Below are 19,183 nucleotides of genomic sequence, written 5' to 3'. Positions count from 1 at the left end.
CAGAAAAATATGTATCTGCGGTTATACCAATTTGCTTAATATCTCCACTCGGATGTGCATACCATACATATAAGAATGCAGATATCTTTGGCCACTCCCTCTCCCCCCACATAGGAGACCAAAACTATTCAAACAGTATTTAAACAGAAAACATGCCACTTTTCTGGTGGTCTTGCAATGATAAATTAAATTATAACTGAAGAACTGCCCGAAATATTTTAGCTGCTGCTGAAATGTTAAAAAAATATCTAATTTTATAGCAAAAGAGAACCAAGCCATTTGACTTTCTTTTGGTGTATTGTTCTCAGCTTTAACCAGAGTTTCGTCAAACCTTTTCCTGCAATTTGGTCTTATATTCAATCACTGGCACTACAAAACTACAGCTAAAGTAAGGGATTCGTCTTTAGTCAGACGACTTAAGGAGCCTGAATTAAAAGTTAACTGTCCTCAACTTCACTCATTTTTATGATGGAAACTCCTTTCTTAAAGAGCATGAATAAAATAGATCGTATAAAATAGACTTCTTTTTCGGAGGGAGTTTTACTAAAAACAAAAATTCGGGGGGGGGGGGGAGGGGTTACACAAAAAAAAACTCAAAAAATCCATACAAAATTTGTTTGTATCCATTTTTGTTACGTTTTTACGAGCCCGACAAACATTGCGGGGGTAAATCAACCCCCCCCCCTCCTCTGGGTAAGGCCTTGAGTATGGTATTACCAAGCTGCATTAGGAAAGTGTCAAAAAAGGCCCAGATTTGCATTTATTAAAATTAATTTAATAAATGCAGAAATGTCTTAATTTAAAACAGAAATTATTTAATTTAAAAGTTTTAATTTAAAAGTTTAAAGACATTTCTATGAATGTCTTTAAAATTATCCTGAAGCTTTAACTGGTGATACTCGATAGTGCTGGTGGGTTTTGTCCGAGACTAATTTAAGTTTCCAATCACTAGCTTAAACAATTGTAAGTGTTAGTGAAAGAGAAAAGCTTGATATAAATAAAACAAAAATTAATAGGAAATTAGACTCATTGTTCTTCTTGGCTACCTTTGTTTTGTTTGAGAATACTAAGGAAAGACGTAATCACTTAGTTCGTTTTAACTTTGGCTTATTGTATTACTTTATTTCTAGGTCATCATTTTAGGATGCAACATCACCCCTCACTTTTCTTTGAAAAGCTTTTTTTGCAAAAACATTTTTATAAATTAATTCTCCTTGTTCTTAAATTGGCAGTTTCATTAGGGGACAATTCGTTTTTTAGATTTTCTGCTGAAACACTAATATAGTAGATTATAATTTAAATTCTAGGTAAAATTTGAACATTCAGTCAAAATTGTCGATCTTATATTCGTTCTGTGCAATAATTCTTGTAATCTGAAATTCGGGGTACATCGGACGGGGAACATTCACCCATAGACATCAAAAACGTCTCCAATTTCGGGTTATCTATGGGGCTAAAGCAATTCCTTGAAAATAAATGTATCTTAATCTATCGTTTATTAAAAGAATCTTTGTTCGGTTTGTCGTAACTGCAAGTGTCTTAAAATAAATGCATATCTAGAGCATTTATAAAAAAAAGCTATTTATTGATGTCTTGAAAAAAAATTCCGACATAGCGAATCAATACAACCAATTTTTTTTGCAACCTTCTGTTTGTTTTTATTAAGATTCCCCTCGCATTTCCTATATAGCTTGTAAGTTTCAACCCAAAGTATAAACACATACAACAAGTACTGACAAAACCTATCCTCTCCAAACAAAAAAAGTGACCCTTTGTCCGCGTCTCCGGAGACGATTCCATACCTATGCGAACCTGGTGCCTAAATTTTTCAAGTTTCGTAGGTGATTATACTTGTTCCGTAAAAGCTGTATTAAATTTAATTTATTGGCTCGGAGCGATTAAGTAGTACAACATTTCCCCTCTAGAGGCGCTGAGGTACGCGGGGTCACTTTTGGAGAGTTTTGTCAGTACTTGTTAGTATGTGTTTATACTTTGTTTCAACCCGATCATTTATAAGGAAAAAAAGAAAAAAAGGAATCAAAATTATTGTGTCAGGGATCGATGTAATAAATTCTTTCTTTGGAAACTTGTTTGTCTTCAACGGAGTTCTTTCGGTATAGTCTACATACGGTACCCCAAAAGCTCCAAGCGGATCGAGAAAAGCAATTGTTAGCCCATTTACGTGCTGTCTAGAAACAATACAGCCCATTACTTCTTTTTAAATGTTTTTCCTCTTAATTGTGTTTTATCAAATAAGCTGCAAGCTGATTGGAGACAAGAAAATGGATCTATTTTAAACATCACGAATCAATAAAGCCAAAAATAGACGTTACATGCCCAGTAGCGGTCAAGACAATCATATTTTATTTTTCTTTTCGCATATCCTTGTCAGGGACTGATCGAACCGGTTTTTTTTTTGCGTATTTTTTTTTCTCAAATTTTTTTTTTTACTCACTAATGGGACAAACAAGACCTACATTGCTCAGGTCTACATATCTGGCAAGCTTGAGCTAAGCAGGAAAAACAAACTCATTGCCCAGGTTCGGGCGTTCAATACACCCGATTTCTTGTTAAATCCTACGTTAAGGAGATAAGATAAGATATTTATTTCAAAAAGATCACTATCACAAGCCCACAAAGGGCCAAATTTTGACCTTTGAGTTAACAATATAAATAGTTGCTCTAAAACTGTCCAAAATGCAAAGAACAACGAAATAGAAAAATTATAATGAACAATCATTTAAAAGTCAATATTTAAAACTGTAAAAAGTCAATTAAAAAAATTAAAAAGATTAAAACTGGTCAAACTAAACTTAAACAAATACAAATCAGAAAAAGAAATCGCCACAGAACGGGCATAAAAAAGGGGGGGGGGGGGATAAACAAAAATACACAAAAAAAAGAGCGAGACATAAATACATTTAAATTAAAGGGGTACTAAGAAAGTGTCAATAATTCAACTACAGTAAATCAATAAAAGACTTAAAAACAATAAAAACTGGTCAAGAAAGCGGGGGGGGGGGGACAAAAAATAAAAAAAATAAAATAAAAATAAGCCCCCGTAAAAAGAACAAAAATAAAATATAAAAAATTACAGGGAGAACTAAAAAAAGAGGGGGGGGGGGCAAGCAAATGAGTGCAAGAACCTGGGCAGTACCATCAGCTAATAAACAAAAAAGAGGGGAAAAAAAAAGAAACTATTGAGACATTTTATTCATTTTTTCTGTAATGAAGGGGACAAAAGTTCTTTCGTATCTGTAAGTAACGCAGCGAATGGGGGCAAAAAGCAGGCAAAAAGCAGCGAAAAGCAGGGATGGGCTCAGAAACAGCTCGAGGCGGCCGTAATCTGGATGGGGAGTGACGTTTGGGGAAAATACCTGCCGTCCGAGGGTTTGTTATGGCATTTTTTGCAAAACGGAGGCACAACGAAATACTCCTTTGCTCCAGGGTTTTCAGACTAGCTTTTTTTAGGAGCAGAGAATATGGCACCTCGCCTTCTTTGAAAATTATTTGCAAGGCCCTTTTTTGAATTGATACGATTTTTTCCGATTCTTTGCGAGAGATACCAGGGTGCCAAACTGGACAAGCATATTCTAGATGCAGGCGGACAAAAGACGTGTAAATTCTTAAGGAGTGGGAAGGGGGGACGCTGAATTTATTTAAGAGCTTAAGGAGGGCGATAGACACATTAGCTCTATGGATGATGTCTTTAACGTGAATATCCCACTTTAAATTTGAAGAAATTGTGACGCCAAGTAGTTTAAATGAGGACACAGAAATTTCAGGAGGGATAGGATTAAGAAAATAGGGCGAGGATTTGAGGAAACAAATAGGCATTATCTTGGAATAAGAGGGGTTTACTGTCATGTCTAAGTCTAAGGCCTCATCTCCAATTTCATTGAGGGTACTCATAGGGTCGCTTATTAAATTTATGAAGCAAGTTTAAACAACCGTTAAGTCATCAACAAATTTCCATCGGTCAGAAAATTCCTTTGCAAGGCTGTTGATCATTACTGAAAAAAGGAGGGGACCCAGGAAAGTACCTTGGGGTAGGCCATTGTGAACTGGGAGAGGATTTGAATAATGATTTTGGTATTTGACAATTTGCAATCTATTTGTTAAGAAGGAGGCAACTAATTTCACCAGTAAGGAATTAATATTGAACTCGTTGACAAGTTTCTCAATTAAAATATTGTGGTTAACAAGGTCGAATGCTTTCTGAAGGTCGATGGAAATTAAATTTAGCCAGGAATTAGGCTTTTCAAGGATTTTCCGATGTGATCAATAAGAGAAACGAGATAAAGGGAAGTAGAGGTTGATTTTAGGTTCCCGAATTGCTTCAAGTCAGTAATAGGTAGGATTTATTCCTTTAGCCAATCTGCAAGTAATCCTTCATAAAGTTTCGAGAAAATAGGAGTAAGAGTAATAGGACGGCCTTGTCTACAGGCCCTGTAAGAGGATCACGGATGAAAAACGTTTTAGGATTATTGTTTGGTATCACGAATCAATACACCAAACCATTCTCAAATTCTTCTTTTCTGCATTGAGGTTCACTTGATCTGAAGACTTACCGATGTATTTTCAAGCCAATTAAAGAAGCAAAATTTATGGGCCCGTTTTTCACGCGTTAAGAAATTTGTTTTTCAGTTTTTTCGACACTTTGAGGTCACCTTGGACCAGGGACTCACAACTATAGATTTCAAGGTGTCCTGACAAAATGATTTTCAGGCCTTTTTTTCGGCCCTTAGGCGACAATTTAATGGCGTCAAAGAAGCACCGTTTCCCCTTCCTGAGGACCCAAGTGGTGCAAGACGAATGAAGTGGCTTGGCCACACGTGAGTCCTCAGCTGGGCCCAATTCTTGGATTGCTACGAGAGGACATCGTGCATTGAATCCTGAGAAAACTGGAGGAAGCAGCACCTGCAAGGGACCCCAAGACATAGACTTATCGAAGGAGTTTTCGGGAAAACTATTTTTATTTCGTTTTGTGCACTGAGGCCTTCATGACCCAAGGTCTTGCAGATATAAGTTTCAAACTGACAAGAAAATAGCCTTGTAACCCATCTTTGGGTCCCTTTTTCAGTAAGGGAGCTCGTGAACCCAAAACTAATTTTCTAGTTCTTTTTTGGGCCTTAGACGACAATTTAATGGCTTCGGAGAAGCACTGCTTCCCCTTACTGAGGACCCAAGCAGTGCAAGGCGAAGGGAGTGGCTTGGTCAAACGTGAGTCCTCAGTTGGGCCCAATTCTTGGATTGCTACGAGAGGACCTCGTGCATTGAATCCTGAGAAAACTGGACGAAGCAGCACGTGCAAGAGACCCCAAGACATCAACTTATCCAAGGAGTTTTCGGGAAAACTATTTTTCTATTTCTTTTTTGTGCACTGAGGTCTTCATGACCCAAGGCTTTGCAGATATAAGTTTCAAACTGACAAGAAAATAACCTTGTAACCCATTTTTGGGTCTCATTTTCAGTAAGCGAGCTCGTGACCCAAAACTGATTTTCTAGCCATCTTTGGCCCTTAGACGAAAATTGACTGGCTTCGGAGAAGCACTGCTCCCCCTTACTGAGGAGTGCAAAGAGAAACTTTGAATAATCCAGAAGTTTTCCGGAAAACTGGTTTCTTATTTCTTTTTTATGCACTGGATCTTCATGACTCAAGGCCTTGCAGATATAAGCTTCAAACTGACCAGAAAATAACCTTGTAACCTATCTTTGGATCCCATTTTCAGTAAGGGAGCTTGTGACCCCAAAGCCAAAAGGTTCTTTTGTACAATGAAATTCTTTTGGTTCTAAGACTTATAAATGTAAGTTTCAAGCTTATTGGAAATAAAAGTTTTTTGTCCCGTTTCAGGGCCTATACTCTTTTCATATATTAGAGTCCTCTTAGCCGGAGGACGTAGGAATATAAGTTTCAGGCTAATCAGGAAAATCGTTCCATCGCCTTTTATCAGTCCCATTTCTTTTTTGGGGGCGGGGGGGGGGGGGGGGATCCCATACAAACCAATCACACACGAAAAGGTGTTTGGTCTATTTTTCTTTTCCCATTCCAGTTAAAATTTAAGGTCCCCCCGGTCCAGGAAACAATTCCTGGAAGCTTAAAATTGATCAGAAAATTAAGCCTTTGGTCAACTCCGGGCCACATTTTTGGGGCGCCTTTGTCCTCAACCTAAAACTCAGTTTGTATATTAGAGTCTGCTTGGGCCCAAGGCCTCCAGATGTACTCTTAAAACTGTTAGGGAAAAGGATTTTTCGGACCTTTCACAGGACGAAAAAATATCTTTTTCAGTTTTGTGTTTTATGCTCCCTTTCGCCCAAGGAGTTATACACACGAGTTTCAAGCCGACAGGAAAAAAAACAATTTTTAGATCCCAGAGACTTGCGAATGTAATCTACAAGGCGTTCGAAAAAAAAGCAGAAAAAATATCTTCTTCTTTTCTTTTTTTGTTTGTATTGCGTACTGTGGTCTCCTTGGCCCAGGGACTGAAAGATATAAGCTTCAAGACGATTGAAAGAACTAGAACAAATTGTCAAGTGGTTTGAAAAAAAAAGGTCTGCTGGCTCCTTTTCAGGCTCCTAAATCCCTCCTCCCCTCCCAAACAAAATATTGAGGTCCGAAGTCTGGTCAAGAGGACGCCCAGGAACTTTGCTACAGATCAGATGGCCGATTTTAAACATACCAGCTTTTTTCTGCTATAAAGCCTATCTGTGAACAACAGGCAATTTACATAATCTATTGCTCCTCTTTTTAGGCTGCGTGAGTCACCTCAACCTTGAAGGCACATTTATTAGGATTATCACCTATTCTGAGCAAAATGGCAGTCGGGAAATTTTTATACAATCCCATAGGAATTACAGGGATGCCCGAGGGGGGAAAAGTCCTGTTCTTGCTCTTTTGAGTCCAGTCAATTTCCAAAAATTGAGAAACAGGGTTTCATAACCCCTATCAAAAAGAAAGGTGAAAACAAATGGTTTTGAGGAGTTCGTCCGAATTCTCCGAGTTAAGATGCTATCAAAGACTGCAGGAAGCCTTCCTTGTTGAGTGGATTAAGGGAAAAATCATATCTCCTATTGACCTGAGACAAGGCAGGAATCTCTGATCAACTTCTACTTCCCATTACCTTGTCCATCTTCTTGACTCCACCAGACAAATATTAGAGAAACCCAATAGTTGACTTGTATCATTTCGAATAATCTCCAAAAAGACTTCGATTTTGTTATTATTTTGTAGCAATGTATTACGACAAAAACAGGTCAGCAAATTCAGCATTGACTTGTTACTTGTAAGGCGGGTTGCCTCGTTCCTACCAAATAGATCGCGAGCGGCTAAATATTTGAATTATTACTCCAGTCTCCTCTCTCTCCACAATGGTGTACGCAGGGGCAGATCTAGAGCATTTTTTTTTGTTTGGGGGGGGGGCACTGTGACAAGGGCACCAATGAGCAAAATCTTTGGGGGGGGGGGGGGCAATGTGATAAAGGTGCCAATAATTGACCACATTGACATATTTATTCTAAAACAAATGGAAAAAAGGGAAAGAGGGCGCCAGAAAAAACATTATCCCCCCTGGATCCGCCAGTTGGTGTACCCCGAGGAACCTCCTAGGTCCCTTTTCTTGAAAATTTTGATCAACAGCCTCTTGGGGGATTTTCCCAATAGTTTAAAATTTTTTGAAGACTTAATAGTCCAAAAAGCTTGCAATAAAAATCGCAATGAGCAGCCCTATGGGCATCCTCAGTGACACTGAAAGTGATGCCACAGCCTTAGAGATGAGGATGAAATCATCCAAATACTCTATAAGGCAAATTAATTTCCTTTCCTAAGGGTATTAACATAAAAAATTAACACTCATCATTTTATCACCATTATTACTTTGTTTCCATCTCTTATCCCTAATTTAGATTATTTTCATCCTTTTTCTAATATGAATATCCATTTTGTAAACTAGTTTTTTAAGATTTTTCTATCGTTACATTGATTGATTTTTCGTTTTAATTCTTGACATTGTCTTATTTATGTTCATAGACTGTTTTTTAAAGGTTTCTTTTTTCATTCGTCTTGACTCAAAATTCAAAGCTAGTGCTTATTAGTTAATTTCATGCGATTATCTCATAAACAGCTTTAACCTTGTAAGAAATAAAATATTGATGTACCTTTTTAAAGAGAAAAAAACTAAGGAGAACCAAAACACAACTATCAAACTAACCTAGAACACATAATTCCTTTCCAAGTTAAATCTTGAACTTCTTCAGATAATGAGGGATGCGAAGCAGATATAATAATTAGCTTCTGCACTCTTTTTGGATATAACTGTTGAACTGTCCATGCCATATGTATCCCCATGCCGTGTGCGACGATGCTGAAGTCTTTAAAACCTGTGGATTTTTCATATGTCAGGCACTTGCAATACTTTGATTCAATAAGATTATAACTGAACGTAACAGCTATGATTTCACACTACATTTAATTTATATTACAATAAATCCCAACATAGGTGGAGGGAGATTATAGCAATCCCTCCGAAATTGGTTATAAGTACCTCCCTAAAAACTGAATAAAAGGGGTCTAAGAATACATTTCTTCGGATTTTGACTCCAATTTGAGGTCTCATTGCCCTATCAATCATCCTGTTTGCCTAGATTGATTTGTATACAGTTGTTCAGGGTCGAACCTATGTACACCATATCTTCGACATAAATTCGAATCTTCCGCTGGAAATTAATTGATTCTAGATTTAATATATGTTCTAAATACGTTTAATATGTTGCTATTTATATTTGAAATAGGGACACAATGAAATTACAGCTCAAAGGTCCGTTTTGGTACAAAATTTTGCCCACTGAAAGAGCCAGCCTTTCGCCCCTGTTTAAAGTAAAATTAAAATACCTATTCAAATTCAAATTTAAATAGAGCGAATCCAAAACAAGGAAACATTTTGGACAAGCATCTCCATAAAAAGAAACCTCCGGCCCACGATATACTCCCGTTCCACTCCAATATCTCGGTATTTTCACTATTCTTCCAATATTGTTTTTGCACTGTAACGTTCTCTTCGTACTGATATACGGATATTAATCTTAGGCGTTAACTAAGCAGTTCGAAAACCGAATCCAATGGCTTTGAGAACAATTGTCTCAGACACATCCTTGGAATTAATTGGACTGAAAAAATTACAAACGCTTTTAGCCAAGGAAAAAACCAAACAGTCACTCGTGACCGATAAAATCGCGAGTAGTCTATGGCAATACTGGGGTCACATGGTGCGCATGGCCAAAGGTTGCCTCCCTCAAGATGCGTGGTACTGGGTTCATACTGGTATCAGAAGGTGTGGGTGTCAAAAAGCTACAGTAGGATGATGGCTGGAGAAGGATGCTGCACTGTTCAGAACGTCAGTTGAAGATCTTTGGTCTGCAGCACTCGAGAGGTCATTTTAGAGAGGCACCGTTGTCGCCTTATCCAACAGTCAGCGTGGGAAGACCTAAGCTAAACCATTTTTCTTATAATTCAACTATTTTTATGCTTTCCAGAGTTGCCCCCCCCCCCAAAAAAAAAAACATCCTGTGTATGTTGCTGATTTGTGTTAAAAAATTTCAATGTGTCGGCAAGGAAGCATCAAGGGCAATTGGCACAAATATTAAAATACATATGAATGTTGATTTCAGCCTTAAAAAACACGTTTTTTAAGCAATATATCTCCAAAACAGAAAATATCCTGAAACGTTTGATCCAATTGTAGAAGCCTGGTATCTTTATGCTGTGCACAACAACAAAAGTAAACCAGTCAAGCTCTTTTAGTATATTTTTTCTGCAAAACATTCGAAGAAAACTAATTGCGAGGGTTCAGCTGCCTGCTACACCTTAAACAAAATACAGTTCAAAGGACTGGCACTAAACAGAATAAAATACGAAAATGAATTGATGGATGCAACTGTGAAAATCAATAAGTATTTGACAATTCTTTTGAAAAAAAAAACTAACTGAATTAAAAAGTTTTATATCTTTCTGAGCTCCGTGTATTGCAATTACTTTTCTGAGCTGGAAAAGTTCGTTATCTAAATTAATTTATTCATATTACCTATATTAATCCTATATTAAATCCCTACTTTTATCAGAACAATTCACGCAGAGTAAGAAAAAGTTCTGAATTTGAAAGATTGACCCAAAAGCCATAAAACCGCTCATTCTTTTATTACGCTAAATGTTGGGAAATGGAAACTTATCTCAATCAGCTTAATATTTGGTTCCAAATTCCCCTTCTCTTAGAGATATGTTGTAATAAGCCCTTGAGAATTGAAAGAATTTGCAACTATGTTTCTGTGCAAATATTCACGAGTGGCATAATTCTCCCATAAGACCTGTCTGAAGACCCACCTACTGAGGAAAAACCGCTAATATGTTCAAAAAACTAGCTTTTCAGATCTAGTAAACGCGTTTTTTTTTAAATAAAATAAAAAAATAAAACACATATACACGGGATAGAGTTCAACACTAAAAAAAGAAACACAAACACAGGACCAAAAGATAACAAATTGACGAATGGGGTGTGGTCACTAGGCAACATTGCTGGACGTCCAATATTAGACAAAATAAGCTTTAGCATTGATTATGCTTTAACTCTTGAAAACCCCAATCTTTTCGGGTTAAGGATAAGCATCTCTGTACTTGGGACGATCTTTACTATAAGATCAAAGTGTAAACAAAAGATAAACAACCTCTCTCTGAGAGTAGCAATGTAAGCCGTTTTCAGCAAATACAAGTGGAGCAGATGACCCTTCTTAAAAATAATTCCCAAGGCTCTATTCTCAATCAACTCAATTCGATCACTAAGTTCCTCAGGGGTGAGGCCTTAGTACCAGGGTGGTAAGAATAATCTAAACAGAGGTGTAAAATTGATGCATTAGCATCCAGGATACCATATTTGGGGCAATTAAACTTGAAATAAACTTGAATTTAGCTGAAAGAAATAGTTGGTTTACTTAGTAATGGTACAAAAGTGTTGATGCGATTTGAGCTTAGATGAAAGAGTAGCACAGAGATATCAATGATATCAAAAATTTATATCAATTTGAAAAATTAATATTAATTTGAAAAATTGATATCAATAGACAACAGTCCAAAAGAGAACAGAGTAACAATGAGAAGGTCCACTGTTTAGAAACTTAACTTTGAGGATTCTGGACTAATTGTCACCAACTTTCATATGCATTGGGGCTGCACCATTAGAAATTCAATTCATTGTATCTACTGAAGTACTCTTAAAATTATTTTTGAAAACCTTTAACGTGATCAAATCATCGACTAAACGAACACAAAATACAAAACCAAACTAACAAGAGATTTTACCCAGAGAAGCTGCAACATCAACACAATAGTTGGCTAGAGTCTTCAGTTGAAAATTCCTCCTACTGCTACTCCGGTGCCATTGTTTTTCGAAAGTCACAGGAACTATATTAAAGCTATGTGACATTGACTGGTCTAATCTTGACCAGAGTAAAGGAGCATCAGGGCCAATAGATATACATAGGAGCAAAGGCTTTGAGTCAGTCCAGTGAAGATCATACTCGTAAGAGTCTGTCACACCACTGTCCTGGAAAAAGACTGTATAGTTATTTCATGACTTACATTAATTGTTAGAACAAGTAGATTCTTCAAAAAGTAGTGAATCCTTATGCAATTGGTATAATCTAAACAGGATCCAAATTAAAGACAGATAATAGTGTTTTTTTTTAGAGGGGAGGGTATAAGAAGAATTTTGGCTTTCATGTTCTGAATTATTCTTGAAGAATCTAAAGCTTTGAAATAAGAGCTTTCAAGCATTTTTTTTCTTATTTTGTGTTCACAAATACAAATAAAGAAAAATCTCTTAATTTACAGCCCCCCTTCCTTCTTAAATTGGTTCAAGGACCCCACCTTTATAAAGGAAAATAGTGACATATTGTTGGCAAGAAATTTGAAGTTTAGTCTAGGCTCTAGACTATAAATCCTAATTTTCATTCCCTTATTCACTTTATTAATTGTTGCCTTTTTTTCTTCCTCTTCATTAGTTAAATTATATTTAATAATATTCAAGCCATACACATTAATTTTATTTTTGTTTATTTGTATCTTTGTTCCTGTATTAATCTTTATCATTAAGATCTCGCAAAACAAAAAAGGCCCTAGAAATGCTTTTGTTAAATAAAGAAAAAGACTCATGTTTTCTTCATTTTTTAATTATTTGCTAGCTAGTGTTGTAACAAGCTCACATTGCTTTAATGCTATCTATCCTCCTAGGAGTTCTTGAATCACTATTTTTGATAGTGCATGAAGGGAAGTCAATTATGACAATCTGTTAATCATTATCTGAAGTGGTTGAGTATTAAGCATTGTTATAACTCTTGTGTTGACTATTTACAATGTTTTTCCATCCATCTCTTGTCTAGTCTTTCTTCTACTCGGAGTTAACTAATGATTCCTTCAAGTGAGAAGTTCAGACACTATTTGGGCTCATTCTTTTGACATTCCAAAGCTTTGTTACATTTCGGTTCTTAGAAATTGGTTAATGTTTGAAGGAAAAATTAGTTGATTGACTAATTTACCACTAATGGTAACAAAAGGAGGAGTTGCATACTCTTGAATAAATATCACGACCATTTTGATGCTGCTGGTGTCAATTTGGATACCAAAAGGTTTTGTTACTCAGAAAGTGTAATCCACCAGTATTTCTAGTTTTTCAGCAGATGTGGTCAGCTGATCAATGTTTTCTGTATAGGCAAGCTTGTGAATCAGAACTGGCCCTAATTGGGCAGTTTCCAACAACAGTAATGCATGCAGGAGCAGGGTGAATTTGTGGTTGTTGAATTGGCCCAGCTTTTACATTGGCTTTACACATTCTCTGCATAAGATACAAAACAGTTTATATTCATGGTGAATTAAACAAATGAATATTGTAGTATCCATTTGAACATTTTCATTTGAATCAAAACACAAAAAGAAGCAATTCTTATTTAGTTTAAGATTGGAAATCAGGTCATTGTTAGCTTTGGTAACAGCCCTGACTGTTAATATAGCTTGTGTCAATATTTAATTAATGATCACCAGAAATCCTAGTAGGCGTTATCCCTTCCTTAGAACTAGAGTCTACAGTAGCTCCTGCTCTATAGGTACTGGCATGGGAATATGATAAGCTGAATTTTTCAAAACAGAAATCCATCATTTTTGCAGACCTTTTAGATAAGAAAAGAATGGATTCTGACAGGCTCAAAATAGAAAAATAATATCAGAAGAATTTGAAAAAATAACTTATAGGCTAACCTTTTCCTAGCATTCTTCCAACTTTGATCCCCAATGCACAGAAACTTGGAAAAAAAGATAGTTAATGGCTTAGGGAAATGTAGGATTGAAGAGCCACGTCAGCTTGGTGATTTAGTACAATTCTAGATGACATGCTTTTGCTGACTTGAAAAATACTTCAGTTAGGTTGACAACACTTTCATGACAGTATCCGGAGGCTAAATTTTTAGGGAGAGGCAGCTTGTCCAAGGCCTTCAAAGGTCAATGCCCTTTGGAAGAGGTTTAGGTAAAAGCTTCAGAAGACCATCCCACACTGTAACTTAGGATCTGGATCTACCCCTGAAAGCTTCATTTACATAAATTGACTACTTTCTAACATAGCAAAAAGCCCATCTTCTAGACAGTTCAAAAATTCCTGGAGAGAGCAAGCAAATTATCCAATAAACAGCCTAAAGTTGGGTGGACTAGTAAAAATTCAATAGAAGGCAGTGTAAAATTGAGTGGTTGGGTGAATTTATTTTGATTGAAGAAAAAGTTATACAACATAAAAAAATGACATAAAGATAATCACAAAGATAGCCATAAAAACTGTTTGTTCTTGAAACTGCCCAAGGGGGCAAAATTAGTACAGAGGCTAACTGCCTAGCCTCATAGCTTTAATATCCCTGTGTGATTCTGATGGAGGCTATATATGCATATGTATCATACCATCTATGCATGGGCCACCTTTTTCTGCAGTTGGAACAGGTTATCAAATAATAGTCTACTAGATAAATCTTTTTTTTTCTCAAAAAGGTGAACATATTGCATGGCATACATTTTAACACTCTCTCAGAATGTACTAATTTCTATCCTTGCAAGTTCCATTTTAAGCCCTAAAAGCAACCCTTAAAGTAACACTTGTTCCTTTTTTTGCTAATACAACTATGATGAAAAACATAGCCACTCAATTCAAAATCTAAAGCTAAGTTAATATTGTGAAGTCATCTATTCTAGAAGAATGAATTTATTACAATCAAACCTGATAGACTTAGAAATTCATGAATGTTTAACTTTTCCCAATTTTCAACCTTGTCAGCAGTTTATGGGTAGGCCTGAAGAAAATTGACATAAATTACAAATTGCTTTCATTTGACAAAGTTGACAGAAAATGAGTGAAATTGATTGAACATTCAAGGCTCTTTCCAAATAGAATTATCATTGGTGTTGCAATTCTGTTTCAGGTTTCCCACCCCTTATTAGGGCTAGATATACCCCCAGACTATAAATAAAATTTTCTGATTTTGTGAATTTGCACTCATTCCTCATCAACAGTTGTTTTATAAGGTCAATGAAAGCCAATTTGGAAAAAAATTTGCAAACTTGTGTATATAGTTTACAGATATGCCTATATCTGGCCCTACAAGGAGGGGAGCAATTAAGACTAAGCATTAGCACTGTTCTGTTTTTTTTCTTTTAGAAACAGAAAAAATATAAAAAGGGCTTAAAATGAAACAGGATAGGTCAACAGAACAGGAAACCATTCCTGTTGCTGTTCTGTTTTTTGTAAGAATAAAAAAATGGATGTTTTGTTCAAAAAACAGCTGTTTTTTTTTTCAATGCTTAAAGCTTAAAGAAAAAAATAGTAGGTGATAAGTTTAATTCTATCATTATAAAGTTAATAATAGCATCATTTGTTTGAGCCTTAAAATTTGTCACTTAATAACATGCACTTTTCCAGCATTTTGGAAATTGCCTGGGCACATTTTTTTTGCAAGAAATAACTGACAATCAAAAATGCATATTTTCTTGGCACACTAGTAGCAAGTATACTAAGATACTGTAATCTGATATCTGCCACCTCCAGAAACATTTTTTTTTTGTCTTGAGTCTCAAACATGAATGGTCTCCAATCTGAAAACATTAACTTTCAGTCTCCAATTAACTTCTCACCAGGGAGTAGCACTTTTGAAAAAGCTTAGCACCATTTCCCATCCATTTTTTCAAAAATGCATTCTTATGTCTACACCAGGTTTATGCAGTATGTTACCCTTATCTGAAGAAAATGATGCAAAATATGACTTCTCATAACTAAATATACTATGAATGTATAAGAATATTACATGTTGCTGTGTAAATGAATGTAAAAAAAAAATAAAAAAAAATAGTAATTTTTAATGGGGAAACATAGATTGCTATTACTAATGAGTGACTAGTCTAAAATTTTTTGAAATACCTAAATATCTTTTATCACTAAAAAAATCAAGAACAGAGGAAAAACAGGTAGAAAAAAATAGAAACAGGACAAAATAGCTTACATAAAAAACCAAAACAGAACACATAAATCAAGAACAGGTTATCTGTTTCTGTCCTGTTCTTTTTACAAAAACAGAACAGAAACAGGTATTTCAAAAATAAAACAGAAAAAGTACTGGTGCTTACTTGAAACAGCATTGATAATTTTACTTGGAAAGAGCAGATTGTGCAATTTGATAAATTTTATGTACCCTCCCCTTGTGAACTAATCAATTTCATAAAATTTGGTTGTAATAAATCAGTGCATGTAGAATAGATGAATATGAACTATCAACTTAGGATTGGATTTTGAGTTGAATGGCGTGTTTTCATCTTTGATCCATTAAACAAAAAATATTGAACAAGTTGCCAATTTAAGCATGACTTTATGAGCTCAATGTAGAATTTACAGTGGAAGCAATTAGTATATTTGGAAAGTGTTCAGAGGCACATCAAGACATATATTTGCTTTCAAGCTATCAAATCAATTAAAAGAAATGGAATGACCACTGCCTGTCTCTGGAGTTTAACAGATCTCTAAAAGGTCTTATTAGCTCTAAATTTAAAAACCATGTCATTTACGGATACCCTTCCATATCCTGATTAGATACCCTTCCCTGTTTGGCTAGGTCTGCCACTTTAGGCCTTTCTGAATACTGCAGGGCACAAGCTATTTAGGATAATTGACTAGTTTACAGAAAAATGGCTCTGATTGTAAGGCTTTGAAATGGCTTGTAAGGGTTAATCCCCTGCATTTTCCTTCTTATATAGACAGTTAAAGGAGTTAAAGGATTCAATATGACTGAATTAGAATTACTATTTTATGGCTTGGATTGAAAAGAAAATGGTAGTAGCTATTCAGAAAATATACAACCATCTATGATACTCTCTCTTCTCTGCAAAAAAAAAGGATCTACCTAGGTTAAAACAATACCAAAATACAGTAATAGCCCTAAATTAAAAACAAAGGTGAACCTTTTGTGGCTGACTACTTTTAAAGAAATTACATTGAAAAATAAAATAAAAGTAGTACAATTACATTCCTTATTTTATACTCTTTCCAGACATGCACCCAACTCCACATCTCTGATTGTTTGGTAAATTTGCAGTGGCCAACATAATTTAGCTAAGATGAAAGTGAAAACATCATTTGATGTATTTCTTTATGCTCTTTGATAATTCAAGAATCACTTCTGGGGCTAGTTGCATCTTGAACCCTTAAAGGGGCCCCAAAGGTATTTTATTTTTGTAACCACACAAAGAAGTTAATTGGAAATTGGTTAAAAAATATTACTAGTTTATACATAAGCTATTCAAGAGTAACATATTCCAAAAACACTTATTTATAACAATTCAAACCTCATTTATTAGACAACTCAAATATAAAATGTTTTCCTACTGTTTCAAGTTTTTCAAATTTTGTCAACAGAAATAGCAATGAATTTTGCAATTCAAAACTTTGCTGTTGACAATTTGGTAAATATATACCAAATCATATTATTGGGTTAGGAATAAAGTGAATACACCATTTGATGCCTTTTTTTATGCTGATTATGAATATAATAATCATTTCTATTGGAAATGAATTTCATGCCAATTCATGCAATTCATGCCAATTCAGGGTATATATTTCTACATTAGGGGTTTGGGGGCAAGTTTTGTTTCTAATGTAAATGGAAGGTAAGTTTAAACTTTACCCCCTTCCCTCCTAATGTAGAAATATATACCCTGAATTGGCATATATAGGGGGACCTAAAATTCATTTCCAATAGAAATGATTATTATATTTGTAATTTGCATAAAAAAAGGCATTGAATGGTGTATTCACTTTATTCCTAACTCAATAATATGATTTGGTATATATTTACCAACAAGTCATGGTATATTTGAATTCAGAGTATATATTTGCACATTAGGGGGGTGGGGTGGGTAAATTTGTGGTTATTCATATAATTTAGCTAGGATGAAAGTGAAAACATCATTTGATGCTTTTTTATGCCCTTTCATTATTCATATAAAATACCTTTGGAGCCCCTTTAAGGGCTCTAGATGCATCTAGCCCCAGAAGCAATTCTTGAATTATAAAAGAGTATATATTTTTTTATGAAATATAAAAAAAGGTAAATTTCTACCAAATCATATTATTGAGTTAGGAATAAAGTGAATACACCATTCAATGCCTTTTTTATGCTGATTACAAATATAATAATCATTTCTATCAGAAATAAATTTCAGCCCCCCCCCCCTATATATGCCAATTCAGGGTTAGGTTACATTATAGAAATATATACCCTGAATTGGCATATATAGGGGGGGCTGAAATTCATTTCTGATAGAAATGATTACTATATTTGTAATCAGCATAAAAGGCATCAAGTGGTATATTCACTTTATGCATAACTCAATAATATGATTTGGTAGAAATTTACCAAAAAAGGCATCAAATGACATTTTCACTTTCATCTCAGCTAAATTATGTGGCCCACTGGAATTTACCAATTGTTCTAGATAGGCTATAGCTGTAAATAATTAACTTATTCATTGTTTTGATTTCATGATGCATTATGCCATTTTTGTAAACATATTTTGGGAATTAGCCTATTGGCCAAAGCAAAATCCTTTTGCCTGAGTGATTGCAATAGGATTGTTAAATCAAAATATTATTAAAAATTGGATCAAAATATTGAACAACACTTCAAAGAAACATGATAATCACATTGGTTTTCTTTCAGTTTTTACATATCCTAAGGCTGATTTTGGGATCATCAAAGCAGGGGGGATGCAATGCTAAAAATTGACTACAGTATTTGGAAAGAACATAAAATAAGGAATCCAATGATAGGCTACTACTTTTATTTATTTAACATGTTTCCTTTAGAAGTGATAAACCATAATAAGCTTACCCAAACAAAATTTAAACCTGGTAATTAGAAGTCTCATTTTGCACTTCTTTGCTCCTTGCATCTCTACCAACATATTGCTTCCAAAAACAATGAAATATTATTGAAGAGGTTTCTAAAAAAAATGAGATAAAAAAAATACATATTGTTTCAATGTACTTCACAAACTTGTTCATCATAAAATTTTGAGGAAACAATTATGAATTTATGATGCTTGATGCTGAAACTGTAAAATAAAATTGAAATAGTTGCTTCAAATGCAGTCTCTACAATAAAATCAGAAAATCTCGTAGTGTCATCTATACAAGCAGAGTGGTACAACTCGCTCAAAGCCGTAACTGGAGGAAAACGAAAAAACTAGGCCAAGATTTACTTAATTATAGACCTGGGCTAAAACTTTTCAATGGAGCCCCAGGTCTGTTGAAATTCAACATATTTCAGTTACGAGGCTTGCCGTCGAGTGATGCATGATCAATAGCCTGTCAAGCCTGATAGCTATTTTATTTTTGACGATGCCTGTTTTTTATTTTTTAGTTGATATTATCTATGTATGAATATATTATATAAGGGAATTCAATTTTGAGATGAATTTGGATTCTAATTTAATTCAAAAGTGAGAAAATACTCATCCACATAAATGAACACGAAGTCCATGACATGCAAAATTCAATCGGTTCAACCCAACTCAGCAAACCTCAACCGACGCAAAATTCAGCAGGCAAAAAATGCAATCTAG

The 19,183-nt window shown here is 35.1% G+C and overlaps 1 protein-coding gene across 1 annotated transcript in view; it reads right to left on the bottom strand.

Annotated features, from left to right (window-relative positions):
• The window catches only part of LOC148951187 (epoxide hydrolase 4-like), a 33,135-nt gene extending 14,485 nt beyond the window's left edge, over positions 1-18,650 (bottom strand). Inside the window, exons 1-3 of the mRNA XM_089090705.1 lie at positions 18,468-18,650; positions 11,345-11,588; positions 8,208-8,376 (exon numbers count right to left, since the gene is read on the bottom strand). Coding sequence (XP_088946831.1) covers positions 8,208-8,376; positions 11,345-11,588; positions 18,468-18,626 — 572 coding nt within the window. The 5' untranslated portion in view covers positions 18,627-18,650. The remainder of the gene's footprint in view (positions 1-8,207; positions 8,377-11,344; positions 11,589-18,467) is intronic.
• Positions 18,651-19,183: the final 533 nt, after the last annotated feature.

This window comes from Artemia sp. Qi Xiang Cuo, chromosome 6 (genome assembly GCF_049724085.1).
Source record: "Artemia sp. Qi Xiang Cuo chromosome 6, ASM4972408v1, whole genome shotgun sequence".
In the NCBI taxonomy this organism is placed as follows: Eukaryota; Metazoa; Arthropoda; class Branchiopoda; order Anostraca; family Artemiidae; genus Artemia; species Artemia sp. Qi Xiang Cuo.
The sequence above is the reverse complement of the archived record's forward strand: the minus strand, read 5'-3'. Positions and strand labels throughout refer to the sequence as shown.